A 13,937-nucleotide genomic window follows, 5' to 3' on the forward strand; every position below is an offset into this window, starting at 1 on the left:
TTATACATTTTTTGGGAAGTTTATATTTCAACACAAATATAAAGAAATCTGTACTTAAATATGCCTTCTATACATCCTTGTGTCTTTTACATGCAATTGCATCTTATCACTACATTGTCTATTATTGAATGTGAGGCCTGAGCAGTCCATGCGAATTTGTAAATATATCTGTGCTTAACAAAAATATTTGTTGACTGAAGTTTATTGTACATCACAAATTCTGTCGGTTTTTTCCCATTATTGCTTACTGTATAATCATTGTCAGTATCCATTATATTCAGTTTTGTGATTTCCCTACTCAGGCATTTAAGTCTCTGGATATCTTTATATACTCATTTTTGTTTATTGCATTTATCATGTCTTGCTGATATTCATATAATCATATCCTGTATACATCCTTTTCAGGTATTAAGATGCATATTTTATCAATCTAAAGTCTACCTGATAAAATTAGTTCATCATGGAAAGTGTAGGAATGTGTTCATTTCATGAGTCATCTCTTTATTTGTTACTCATGTGGATGCTCCTCTCCCATGTGCTACCCGACTGTGAAACATTGTACAATTTTGCATTTCCATAAATCCTTTCAATTTTTCTCACTTCTGATATAGCAGTACGTTAATTTCAAAAGCAGAGAGATGTTTTTCTAATCTAACTTTTTTTTATGTGCAAGATTGCTTGCACTCCAAATAGCCAGCTTTAATGTTTCAAAAATTCTACCTGCATTCCTTTTCTTATAACACCTCATTGGAGCAAACTTCATGTTTGAAATGGCCTTGCTGGGCTTACTCTGCACATGTCCCATAACACAGCCAGAGGACTTATTAATTACTTAAAAGCTCCACAATAATAAACATGGGACATCCTGAAAAGAGTCTCCTTTCAGACAGAGAGAGTGGATAGAGCTGAAGTCCAAAGGCAGTCAATTTAAGCATACAGAGTAATAATGAAACACCATGTAAACACAGGATGGATACTTTAATCTTGGCTTCAAAATAAATGCCCCACCAAACAGCACATTTATCAATAAGTAAAAATTATTAAATGGCAATGAAATAGTAATATAAATAATTTTATATTCCTTTGCAAAAATCTTACCTCAGGTTTATACATGTCTGTGGTTTTTAAAATGTTATTTAGCCATTCTGTATGTTTTCCTGTTATCTCTCTAGCTTCTTCAGTAGAAAGAATGCCCTCATTTGCTAGAGATTCAGCATACAAATCTGGAACAGATCTGTTTGAAAAATAATGTGAGCAGGCTAGTGCAGATCACTGAACATGATCTTACTAATAAAGGTTAATGAAGATTATTGAATTACATTTAACTCAAAGATCATATTGATAATTAAGGTAAAATTTGATATTCATTCTATCCTTCATTCAGTTGTATTCATACTTCATAAATCCCATTATGAAACAGAGCCTTCAGGGCTATGGAAAGAGTCAATTTATACTTAAATAGGAAGAGAAAGGCAAAACATAGCTGTTGAAGGACCTGGAGAAGATGAAGCAAGGATAACAGCTAAATTACCAACAGCTGAAAAGAGAAGTGTAGAAGAAGAATGGACAATATTCAAATAGACACTTATGAATTAAGCCTGGGATATGTTTGGAAGAACAAGTACCACACCAAGAGGGCAGGAAACACTCTGGTGGAATGACCAAGTTAAAAAAAAGGAACTTAGATCACAAAAAAGAAAATAACTGATGTGCAAAATGAAGCTGGCCATGAAACACCTGATACAGGAAGAAAAGCAAAAGTGCTGAAATGACTTCATTACAAAGATAGAAGGTTGCCAAGGAAACAGGAAGCTCCTACATAAAGAATAAAAGAAGTGAATATGTAAATATCCTTTCACTGGAAACAGACAATTGAAGTTTAATGAGAACAGAGGAAGGTATCAGAGATTAAATGAAGAGACATTTTGATATGTTGCTAAATGGAGGCAGCAACTACACCACCACAACTGAAGCTGCATTGAATGACATACAAAATGAGAAACACTGACTAACCGGGCTTGGAGCTAAAACTGCACTAAAGAATGTACAAACAGCCAAGTCTCCAGCTTATGATGATTTGAGCTCAAATTCGATAAATGCACCTGGAATACCAGGCTTAAATTGGCTATATAGACTGCTATCAAAAACCTGGCAAGACAACAGAATCCCAGCAGACTGAAGAAAATGAGTCATTATTTCACTGTTCAGGAAGGGTAACTGAAGGAAATATGGAAACTAAAAGGGTGCAGATTACTGTCACATACCCTCACGTTCTGGAAAAATAATAAAAATGAAACTTCAGAAGATTGCAGAACCTATACTAGAGGGGAGCAACTTAGCTTCAAGAAGAATCACAGTACTATGGACCTCATTTTTGCAGTAAGAAAGTTGACAGAAAAGTACTGGGAACATGTAAAGAATATTTTGATTGCATTTTTGAACATTGGAAAGGCCTATACTAGTGTTCTCAAAACAAAATCTGGGAATGGCTGGAACATCTCAAGGTTCCAAAGTATTTAAATGAAAAATTAAATTGCTACAGTTGTGTGAAGATAGGTAGTAAATGGTTTGAGATAAAGAGAAGTGTCCAACAAGGAAGTTCCCTATCATCACTCTTGTTCATAATAGTAGTGGCCTATAGTATAAAATCTACCAATGAAATGGATAATGAACCCCATGCTATAGTAGATGCTGACAATGTTCAGTTACGGGGAAAACCAGTAGCAGAAGTGCAGACAAAGCTGACAGACTGGAACAGCATTTAAAAAAAATTAGACTGAACATAAGAAACACCAAGACCACTGAAATGACAATCAGCAGGGAAGGAACAAGCTTGAATTTATATTAAGAAAGAACAAAATTAGAATCAGTTTCCCATTTCAAATACTCCAGAAACACAACTTCCAAAGACAACATTATTAACCAAGAAAGACTAAGCATCCAGTTTTAAAATCATATCAGAAACCTTCTATAGGATCAGAAAGTAGAGGGAGGGGGAGTAAAGTGGTAAGTGCAGTAAAAGTGGCCATTGCATATTTTTTGCCCTAAATAGTGCTGCTGCCTACCGAGAAGTGGTAGTTCTAATATGCACCACCACAGTTGTCACCACAGTTTTAACACAGGAAGTTTGTTCCATCATATTTTAGTAAAAAGTTTTGTGATTTCCAGTCATCTGATGTACTATAAGTAAATTATACTAGTCTCATTACTTCACTTATATTTAGAGTAATACATTTTTACTATATCAGTGTTTCAACAAAGTCGTTTGGACTACAAATGTGGTTCCTTATTGTTTGTTTCTGTTTGATAGTTTCATCTGGGATCCACTAACGCCAGCAGAAGGTCCAATCAGGAAAAGTGGCCACATCACTTGTCAGGAAATGTAGCCAAGTTGTTTACCCTGGTAAGGGTTAATGAATTTCAGATCTCATTCATAATACTTCAGGACAGATTTACTTACAATCCCTTCTATATAAAAGTTATCACCTGTCATTCTATCTCCTGAATTAATTTATATTATTTTAAACCATCTCTGTTCTATTATATGTGGGCTGACACAAAATGATATTGTTTCAGATACTAGGACATCAAGATGCCTTGAAAGTATGTGTGAAAATCAGAATAACAAATGTGAGATCCTATTGCTCTGGAACTGACCATATTAACCCCCCCCCCCCCCCCCCAGGGAGGGAAAACCCCCCCATGAACCATGGACCTTGCCATTGGTGGGGAGGCTTGCGTGCCTCAGCGATACAGATGGCCGTACCGTAGGTGCAACCACAACGGAGGGGTATCTGTTGAGAGGCCAGACAAACATGCAGTTCCTGAAGAGGAGCAGCAGCCTTTTCAGTAGTTGCAGGGGCAACAGTCTGGATGATTGACTGATCTGGCCTTGTAACTTAACCAAAACGGCCTTGCTGTGCTGGTACTGCGAACGGCTGAAAGCAAGGGGAAACTACAGCCCTAATTTTTCCCGAGGACATGCAGCTTTACTGTATGATTAAATTATGATGGCGTCCTCTTGGTTAAAATATTCCGGAGGTAAAATAGTCCCCCATTCAGATCTCCAGGCGGGGATTACTCAAGAGGACATTGTTATCAGGAGAAAGAAAACTGGCATTCTCCGGATCGGAGCGTGGAATGTCAGATCCCTTAATCGGGCAGGTAGGTTAGAAAATTTAAAAAGGGAAATGGATAGGTTAAAGTTAGATACAGTGGGAATTAGTGAAGTTTGGTGGCAGGAGGAACAAGATGGTCAAAGTAGAGAGGATATAAAATGTAGACTGGCAATGGCAAGGAAATCGTTTCTGAAGAAGAGAAATTTGTTAACATCGAGTATAGATTTAAGTGTCAGAAAGTCGTTTCTGAAAGTATTTGTATGGAGTGTAGCCATGTATGGAAGTGAAACATGGACGATAACCAGTTTGGACAAGAAGAGAATAGAAGCTTTCGAAATGTGGTGCTACAGAAGAATGCTGAAAATAAGGTGGGTAGATCACGTAACTAATGAGGAGGAATTGAATAGGATTGGGGAGAAGAGAAGTTTGTGACACAACTTGACTAGAACAAGGGATCGGTTGGTAGGACATGTTTTGAGGCATCAAGGGATCACAAATTTAGCATTGGAGGGCAGCGTGGAGGGTAAAAATCGTAGAGGGAGACCAAGAGATGAATACACTAAGCAGATTCAGAAGGATGTAGGTTGCAGTAGGTACTGGGAGATGAAGAAGCTTGCACAGGATAGAGTAGCATGGAGAGCTGCATCACATCAGTCTCAGGACTGAAGACCACAACAACAACAACAGGGAGGGAAAAAATCACCACTTCACAAGCTCTCACAAAAATGCATATAGCACCTACATATATCTTTTGGTTTCACTTACAAATACTTGGTGTGATACCTTCTAATATGTACATTCAAAAAGGGTAAGCAGTAAGCTTCTATCAATAACTGTTGTTTAGTGAAAATTCCATTTCCCTTGGAGCTGCCACATTACTCCACCTTCCCCCACCACAACAAACAAAAACAACCCTGTACCACATGTACTTTGTGGCAATTCTCACCTATGATTTAAAAACATGTGAGACATGTACCCTCCTGAAAAAAGACTACAGCAGAATTCAAGTGATAAAAATGGGTTTCATAATATCTATGAATGAAACTACTCAAAAGACAAGGTCAAAAATGAGGTGAACAGGAATGAACCAACCAGAAAATATTTTGAAAGAAATATCCAAGGCAAGAGACCACACAGGAGGCCCATAAAATGCTGGATAGCTGTACAGAAATCAGACGTGGAGGAGAGAGGATTCCAGTGGGAAGATGTCCTGGAATAGATCTATGAAGACAGGAGATGGTGAGCATTTGCCTCATAAATCACACCCAGGAAACTAGAGTTAGGGAATGACAATGACAATGATGATGATTAGAGAGACACTGCAGGCTACTTCTGTAAAGTATGCTGGCAAAAAGTATGACTATCCTTAACTTCTGTTGTCCTGTCATCCTCAGTTGTATGTAATATTATGTTAACAATCATCACTTTGAGTACATCTAATTACAACTGAACAAAATGAATTTTTCATGCCAAGCACAGTTCATCCTTATCATTTGAAAGTCATGACACACACAGACTGGTGTTCATAAACATGTCTATCCATACTGAAACAAATACCAATTCACATACACACACACACACACACACACACACACACACACACACACACCACAGGTATCACATATACACATCTGACAGTTGACAATAACTTTCAGCATCTGGCAACAACACCCAAAACAAGAAGTAAATGTATGTTCGTTTTGTAGTTTTGTGTAAATGAAATTGCAAATGGCAAAAGTCAGAAGAGCAGCTACAAAACCAGAACAAGGAGCATCTACAAAATTTGTAAGTAGAAATTTAAACTATTATTGCATCACAAGAAAGCACGAAGGGATAAAACTGTATACACCCTCAATGTACAATATACAAAACAAAAATACTGTCACTACAAATATGTATGTATTTCAAGCCAGTGACAATGCCTTTCAATGATAAAGACAAAACACCTATGGTACAAAAAATTTATTTCATTTAGTTATAATTAGACAAACCCAAAGCAATAATTTAACATAAATTATGACTAGTCCTAGTATACTCATCTGGTAATTATGAGCATTACTTGTATATTACTTTTGAGCCTACACATTTACAATATGACATAGGATACATTGCTACCCACCACATAGAGGAAGCACTGAACACCACATAGGAACATTTTTACAATTGTTTGTAGGTTTTAGGAGAAAAGCAGTTTTTTTTTTGTTTTTAAGAAAAAGGCAACTTCTTCTCTTCTTAAACTACTCAGCTATTGTTTTTATCTAATATTTCAAATAAAGTATTTACATTGTGTCAAGCACAATAGTCAATGACAAACAAGTCAAACCTTATATTGTGTGTCATATATTTTGATTATCCTTGTTATCTCCTTTGTAATGTAAAAATGTGTCTGTGTTGTTCTCTTTTGTTGGGAAGTAAATTATGGAAAATAAAGGAGGATTCATTAATGTGCATAATGTGTACATTTGTCACCAACAGTTGTGACCCCAGTGTGATCTGTTGTGGAATTTCTTTTTGTTCTGAGCCATAATTACACTCCAGCATTATGACGATACCACCCACCACCATCAAGACGAAAGATCAAGGATTGCCAGCAAGTGGTTCTTCCCTACAGTCTCCTAATGTTCCTGAGTTACATACTGCCTCTTATAACAACACCTTGTGACAGGGTAATGCAAAGCTACCACCTTTTTGGCCTACAAGGCCACAATTATGATTGGCATAACTGGACACTATTTTTCAACCGCACAACATTACTTCGGACATGGACCAATTCACCGTAGTTATTTTGCAGCTGGAGTTAAATATTACTGAGCAAGTGGAGGTTATTCTGCCATGTTATTTTTTTTGTGATGTCCAGAGAAACTCTTTTGCAGTGTTTTCTTATGTCCCAAGAATTTCACTTGCAAGAGACTGTGGACAGTAATTTTGGTACCGGTGAATCCCCCCTCCCAGCTACTACACCTGCTTCATGCTTTAGCAGGTCCAGAACTCCTTTCAGGGCAGTCAAAGAAACTATTTTGGTTGTGTTGCCTCCTGCAGACTGTTTGCGGAGTTGGGTCCATATTTCCTGAGCTGCCTGTGTACGAACTGGCTTTAAAGGCAGATGCTGTGGCACTTGCATGCCATGAAGTGGTTAATTCATTTGTGAGGTTATGGACCCTGGTCCTGAACCACACATACACAGCATGCTAAATTATGTTTTGTGTATTGCACTTTCAGTTGAGCAACCGCCAGAGCCACCTGTGGAGCAAATCCTTACTAAACTAGCAAGACTAAACACCAAGCTGGCAGATGGCAGCCTAAAGAGCACATGGTGCACTGACAAGTGGTTGCCATGCAAATCTGAACAGTGTTGGTTTCATAGACACTTATAGTACAATGCTAGATGATGTTCACAAAGACACAAGTTACCAAATGACAACAACAGACGTGTACAGTCACACATGTCCATTCTACAATCAGTAAACACCTACCTTAAATGCAATTTCTGCTAGGTATGAAGCTTTGTCTTGGATAAGATATCTGGTATGGGATTTTTGGTCAACACAGGTTTGGAGATAAGTGTTGTTACACGGGATGTGAAGAACAAGCCTCAGTTTTCTGGCATCCCTATACTAACAACTGAAAATTAATCTTCAATTCAGACATATGGCTGTAGGGCTATTATATTGAAACTGCAGCATGGTGTCTCATCTTCATGGCATTTCTTAGTGGCTGACATGTCTGGCCACATATTGGATGATTGGTGTTGATTTTCTTAATTTTTTAAAATTATTATCTACAGACCTCCATAATTATCTTCTTGTGCAGTCTCTGGCTGCAGCCATTCTGCCAGACAGGAAGGCATGAAGATTTCTGCATCTTCTGTGTCTCCCAAGTTGTGACAACTTCTGCCCAATCCATGCATGCCTCATTGCAGAGTGCACACACATGCATCATGCAAGAAGACTGCATTACGTCTTACGCATCACTATACAGAGAGGGCTTCACTTCAACAACAAAGCGCTTCATTACAGCAGGAAGCTGCTCATCTAAATGATCTTTTCCTCAAACAAGAAGAATCCGTAAGAGACCTAACTGACAGCAATGACATATTCAAGCAGCAAATTGCCGAAAATTGCCAACATGGAGAAGGCTCTGTATGAGGCTCGGCAGAATTATGAGGTTTAATGATGGTGCCCATTGACACTGCCCAATCAGCCAATGACATTGCGCAGCAGTTGCTTCAAAAATGCACTGCAATTATGGATCTGATATTGGCATTAAGCCAGCAGCAACATTCCACCATCCATCACATTCACACAACACTGGGACAGCCTATCATTTTCTACCCATGCCTTCTACCTCCGGAGAAGTTAAGGGTGGCTAAAGCCACTTCCAAAGCAATGCTAATAGACCGGGAAGTGTCTCACTCTAACAGTGTGTGGACCACCCATTACATATGGTCCTCAAAATGGATAAGTCTTGGTGTTTGTGCAGTGGCTATAAGGGACTGAAATCCCACACTATGCCAGACCAGTAGCTGATACCAAATGTGTTGAATTTCATAAGCAGTTTAGAAGGTGCCTCTGTGTTCAGTGTCACAGACAGTGCTAAGTTTTTGCATAAATTCCAACGGCAGAGACAGACAAGTGAAAAACCACTGTCCTGGTGCCTTTTTGGCTATTTCAACACAACATCATGCCTTTCGGCCTTCGTAATGCCACTCAAACATGGCAGCATTTTATGGACAAGACTCTTCATGGTCTAAGCCATGTTTTTGCTATGAGAATGATGTGGTTCTTTTTTATGGTGATATGAGTGACCATAGTTCCCAACTGAATGCAGTTTCTCTTGTCTTGATGCATATGGTGTCAAAATTAACAAGGATATTGTGTGTATTTGGTAAGGAATAAGTTCAATTCTTGGGCTACCTTGTATTAAGAGACGGTATTTTTCCTCTTCCTCAGAGGGTCTCAGATAATTTGCAGATGCCCCTTCCCAACACGTTCAAAGAGTTACACAGGCTTGTAGGTATGGTCAATTATTACCGGCGACACCTGCCGAAGTTTTCAGAAATTATAGAACCTATCAATGTCCTGCTAAAGGGCAAACACACTTCCAGTGTCAAAAGTACCCTCAACAGGTCTGACCTGGAGGGTTTCAAGTCTGTGAAATTGTCTTTAGAGAAGGATGTCTTACTGGGCCACCCTGTTTTTGGTGCACAGATAGCTCTTTTTGTTGATATCAGCCAGTCTGCTGTGGGGGCAGTACTCCAGCAATCAGTATCAGGAGTGTGGTAGCCACTGGATTTCTTTTCAAAAGGTCTGTCCAAACAGCAAAAAAACTGGAGTGCATTTGACAGAGAGTTCATTGCTATACATCTCTCTACCAAACACTTTTGACAGTACGTAGAAGGTGTGGAATTCAAAATTTGCACAGACCAAAAACCTTTAACTTCAGTTTTTTAATGGGTCTCTGAACTGAACTCCCATTTTCAAATCTGTCATGGACTGCTCATCATGCAGTTCTGGATCTTTTACATGTATCGTTAGGACTGCTATTGCAAAAGACCAAGATCCTGATGCATTTTTACAACAGTGTCAGCTCGATCCTGTATCCACTTGTCTGAAACCTGAATGTGCTCAGTGCAGGATTCCCAATCCTGCCTATGGTGTGACATTTCTCAGACTGTTTTGTGCCTGTTTATTCCATTACGTTGATGGTGCACCATCTTTGACGTTTTGCACACCAGCCATATACTGGTATCAACATTTCTGCTAAATCTGTGGTTGCTAAAGTGGTGCAGCCAGTAATGCAAAAAGATTGCCTGTGCTGGGCACATAATTGCATATCATGTCAGAAAAACAAAATTGGTTGCCACACAACATCTCCCATGGTCTCATTGTCAACCCATGCAGTCCCCAACAATCAGTCTTTCCTCCTCATCCAGTCCAGTAAGTCTCCTCCGACTCAGGGTTCTGGGTGACTTTTCTGAACGTTATTCATTTTCCTAAACCTCTCCAGTTCCTTTGCCTTCACCCCTCTTCCTTCCATTGCAACCCTTCTGCTGGAAGAAGGAACCACTGGTTCCAAATGTTTACATTAGTAAAACCTCTTTTATTTGTGTTTTCTCCTGCCACTGCTTGGTCATTACAAACATGAGATATTTCAAAAACTTTTCAGAAATGATTAAGACCTAATAACAAATAATTGTTGTGGTTGGGTTTGAGCAGGTGAGCTGCAGCACATCTGCCAGCAGTGCTAACCACTACACCACACTATATGCACCACAGATAGTGGCAATATAAACATTAGTGATTTGCAGAATTTGCATTCCTGAGTTCAAATAGTCTAATAAATTGTACAAGCAAAATCTAATGGAGTATTATTTTAATTTGTTTTCAAATATCTGAGAATTTTCAAATTTCCTGGTTAATAGCTGTTGATAACTTGTTACAGACTTTTGCACCAGAGCGTAAAGCTCTACTCTGAACTCTACATACAGATGCATAGTCTATTTATAAATTGTCATGTTGATTAATTTCTGCCAGTTATTCACTAATTTCCTGCACAATATTTCAACTGTGTGACTTGCAGTCTTCTTCAGGTCAATCGACATGACAACGCCTTGCCGCAAAAGCCTGATGAATGTCATTATATTTATAATTTATTTATGTATCTAGTTTTGTGGTTTTAAACTACACAGTTCATCCTAAATTCACTCTTGTCACTAACCACAAATACTATTGAGGAGCACATGTATTGGGCGAGACTTGAAAACATGAAGTTATGACCCTCCAGTTAGTTGCTGGCTGATAGGAAGCAAGTCAAGTAATGAGGCTGCCATTTTATAACTTCTGGACTAGCTTTGGAGTTTATTTCAGCCACCATTAACATAGGTAACTTATGCTGTTGGTAGCCATCTCTAACCTGAGGGGCAGACACTGCCCCTATATCTGGTAGATACAGTTCCTCCTCTTTATCCACCATTTCGATGTATGGTCTTCTTCTGCCTTCTAAACCACTGACTATATTCACATCATCAAACATAAATTTACAGACACTAACAGCTCATCATGGGTGAGGAGTAAAATGGCTTTGCTATTTTAAATTGAAAATGCTATTAGAAAAACACAGAGAATTCGATATAGAAACACTTGGCTTCATTAACTTCAGTAAAGCTTTTCACAAAATCAACAGAAGTCAGTTATTGCAGATTCTAGCAGATGATCATGTTTCTTAGTAACTTATCAATAATATATTAAAAATTTACAGAACAAATTTAATGTGCATTAAGAAAGAATGCCAGTTATCAGAATGAGGCAGTATACCTACAGCAGTACAACAGTGATGCTGACTTTCACTACTCTGGTTTATTATTTATATGAATAAAATCATCCACAAATGCTGCACCACTTCATTAAAATCAACAGAAACACAAAACCAGGTGCTCTACTAGTTTCAGATCATTAACCTCTTGTAGCATCTTCAGAGGATGACTTGCAGTGTTCTGTACACAACTTACAACTTATATCTGAGAAATACAGCATGGACATCAACACAAAAAAAGAACTATGGCCTTCTTTGGAAAATAACGAGTACAAGACAAGACCTGTTTGAGAAATAAAATTCTAGAAAGAGTGAATACATTCACATAACCATACTATAAACTACCCTTTCTGGAAGAAACAGACCTAGCTGAAAAAGTCACCAGGTATAAAAAAACAATGAGTATCATTAATAATGTAATGAAACCTTCCCTAGTCCAGCAGCACACCAGAATACATCTTTGTAAGACCTTAAAAAGACTTGTGATATGGTAGTGAAGCCTGGACAATATAAGCAAAACATGGAAGAAGAGTAATATCATGAGAAATGAAATTCTTGAGGCAAACAGCTTGTTACACCAAAGGGAGCACAAAAAGAATGAAGATATGTTGAAGGAACTTAAAATGAAGCCCATGACACATTACATCCAGAAATAAAAAAACAACAGGAGAAAATGTCTACAATGAATGAGCTCAAAGGGAATCCCAGAATCAATGCCACACTGCCACTCCAGCAGTGGAAGATCGCTATCTCAGCCCATGAAAACATGACAGGAAAACTTCTCAGCTAGACTGTAACAAACCAAGAGGCCTAATACTGGGAAGGAAGAAGAAGAAGATGATGATGATGACATTTACTGGCACACATTTGCAAAAATCCTAGCTTCCTGAAGAGGTTTCTGCAAGATGTTCAGTTAATTACTTTACATAAACTTCACTGCACATTTTGACAATATTATCTAAAGGATGGACTGCTACTTTCCACACAGAGGAGATGTTGAGCCACAGATAGGCACAGAAAAAAGATTGGTATACATTTAAGTTTTCAGTTGATAGGCATTCGTCTAAAGTACAAAATACACGCACAAACACTCGCACAAGCACAACTCATACACACATGACCACTTTTTCTGGCCACTGAGGCCAGAATGTCAACAACTGTGCCTAACAAGAGAAACCTCTCAGCTTCACTTAGCAGCCCTACCCTGCCCCCTCGGTGTCCCTTCATGCTCCTACAAGCAGCACTACTCCCTTCCCCAGCCCTATGCTGCTATCATTCCACTTCCCCCCCCCCCCCCCCCCCCCTACATCTATATTCTGCAAACCATCATGAGAAGCATGACAGAGGGTTTTTCCCATTGTTTCTTCCCGTTCCATTCATGTACAGAGGGGGGCAAGAGTTATTGTTTGAATGCCTCTATGCATGCAGTAATTGTTCCAATCTTATCCTCACAATCCCTGTGTGAGTGATAATGTAGGGTACTGTAGCATATTCCTGGAGTTAAAGGACTTCTTAGTAAATAAATGTTGATATTTACTCAATGAATTCTAAGTGACTTACCCTCTGTTGTAGCATGTAATATAATCAGAATATTAAGAAGAATGTATGTAGCTCCACTGTATATAAGTGTTATCTATATTAATCTACTCAACCTAAGTATGATGTTTGCAAAAGTCATCAGTTTGATGGCCTATGTGCAAAAAATGTAATTAAATAAATAATCATTTAAAGCCAGTTCTTGAAATCTTGTTAATAGACTTTCTTGGGATGGGTTACGTCCATCTCCAACAGTCTTCCAGTTCAGTTCCTTCAGTATCTCTGTGACACACTCCCATGGATTAAACAAACCTGAACAATTTGTGCTGCCCTCCTTTGTATATGTTCAATATCCCCTGTTAATTCTATCTGGTATGGGTCCCACACATTTGAGCAATATTGTAGAACCATGAGTGATTTGTAAGCAATCTCCTTTGTAGACTGATTGTACTTATAAACTGAAGCCTACCACCTGCTTTACCCACAACATAGCTTATGTGATTATTCCATTTCATATCCCTACAAAGTGCTACAGCCAGGTATTTATAAGAGTTGACTGAGTCCAACAGTGACTCATTGATAATACAGTCATTCATTTTGTGAAGTCCATAATTTTACATTTCTGAACATTTAAAGCAAGTCGCAATCCTTCCACCAGTTTGAAATCTTAGCAAGATGTAACTGAATATTTACACAGCTTCTTTAAGATAGTCCTTCATTACAGATAACTGCATCATCTGCAAAAATCGTGATGTTACTATTAATAGTGTCTACAAGGTCATTAATATACATTATGAAGAGCAAGGGTTCCAACACACTTCCCTGGGGAACACCCAAAGTTACTTCTACATCCGACGGCGACTCTCCATCCAACATAACATGCTGCATACTCCCTACCAAAAAGTCCTCAATCCAATCACAAATTTCACTTAATACCCTAAATGAAGCAGGCAAAAAGGATTACAAATGTCT

At 38.4% G+C, this 13,937-nt stretch overlaps 1 protein-coding gene across 2 annotated transcripts in view; it reads right to left on the reverse strand.

Moving 5' to 3' along the window:
• The window catches only part of LOC124795215 (probable 2-oxoglutarate dehydrogenase E1 component DHKTD1 homolog, mitochondrial), a 355,821-nt gene that overhangs the window by 156,117 nt on the left and 185,767 nt on the right, over positions 1-13,937 (reverse strand). For both annotated transcript variants that reach the window (XM_047259132.1, XM_047259133.1), the window contains exon 10: positions 1,099-1,234. In XM_047259132.1, the coding sequence (XP_047115088.1) occupies positions 1,099-1,234 (136 nt within the window). The remainder of the gene's footprint in view (positions 1-1,098; positions 1,235-13,937) is intronic.

Source organism: Schistocerca piceifrons, chromosome 4 (genome assembly GCF_021461385.2).
Source record: "Schistocerca piceifrons isolate TAMUIC-IGC-003096 chromosome 4, iqSchPice1.1, whole genome shotgun sequence".
In the NCBI taxonomy this organism is placed as follows: Eukaryota; Metazoa; Arthropoda; class Insecta; order Orthoptera; family Acrididae; genus Schistocerca; species Schistocerca piceifrons.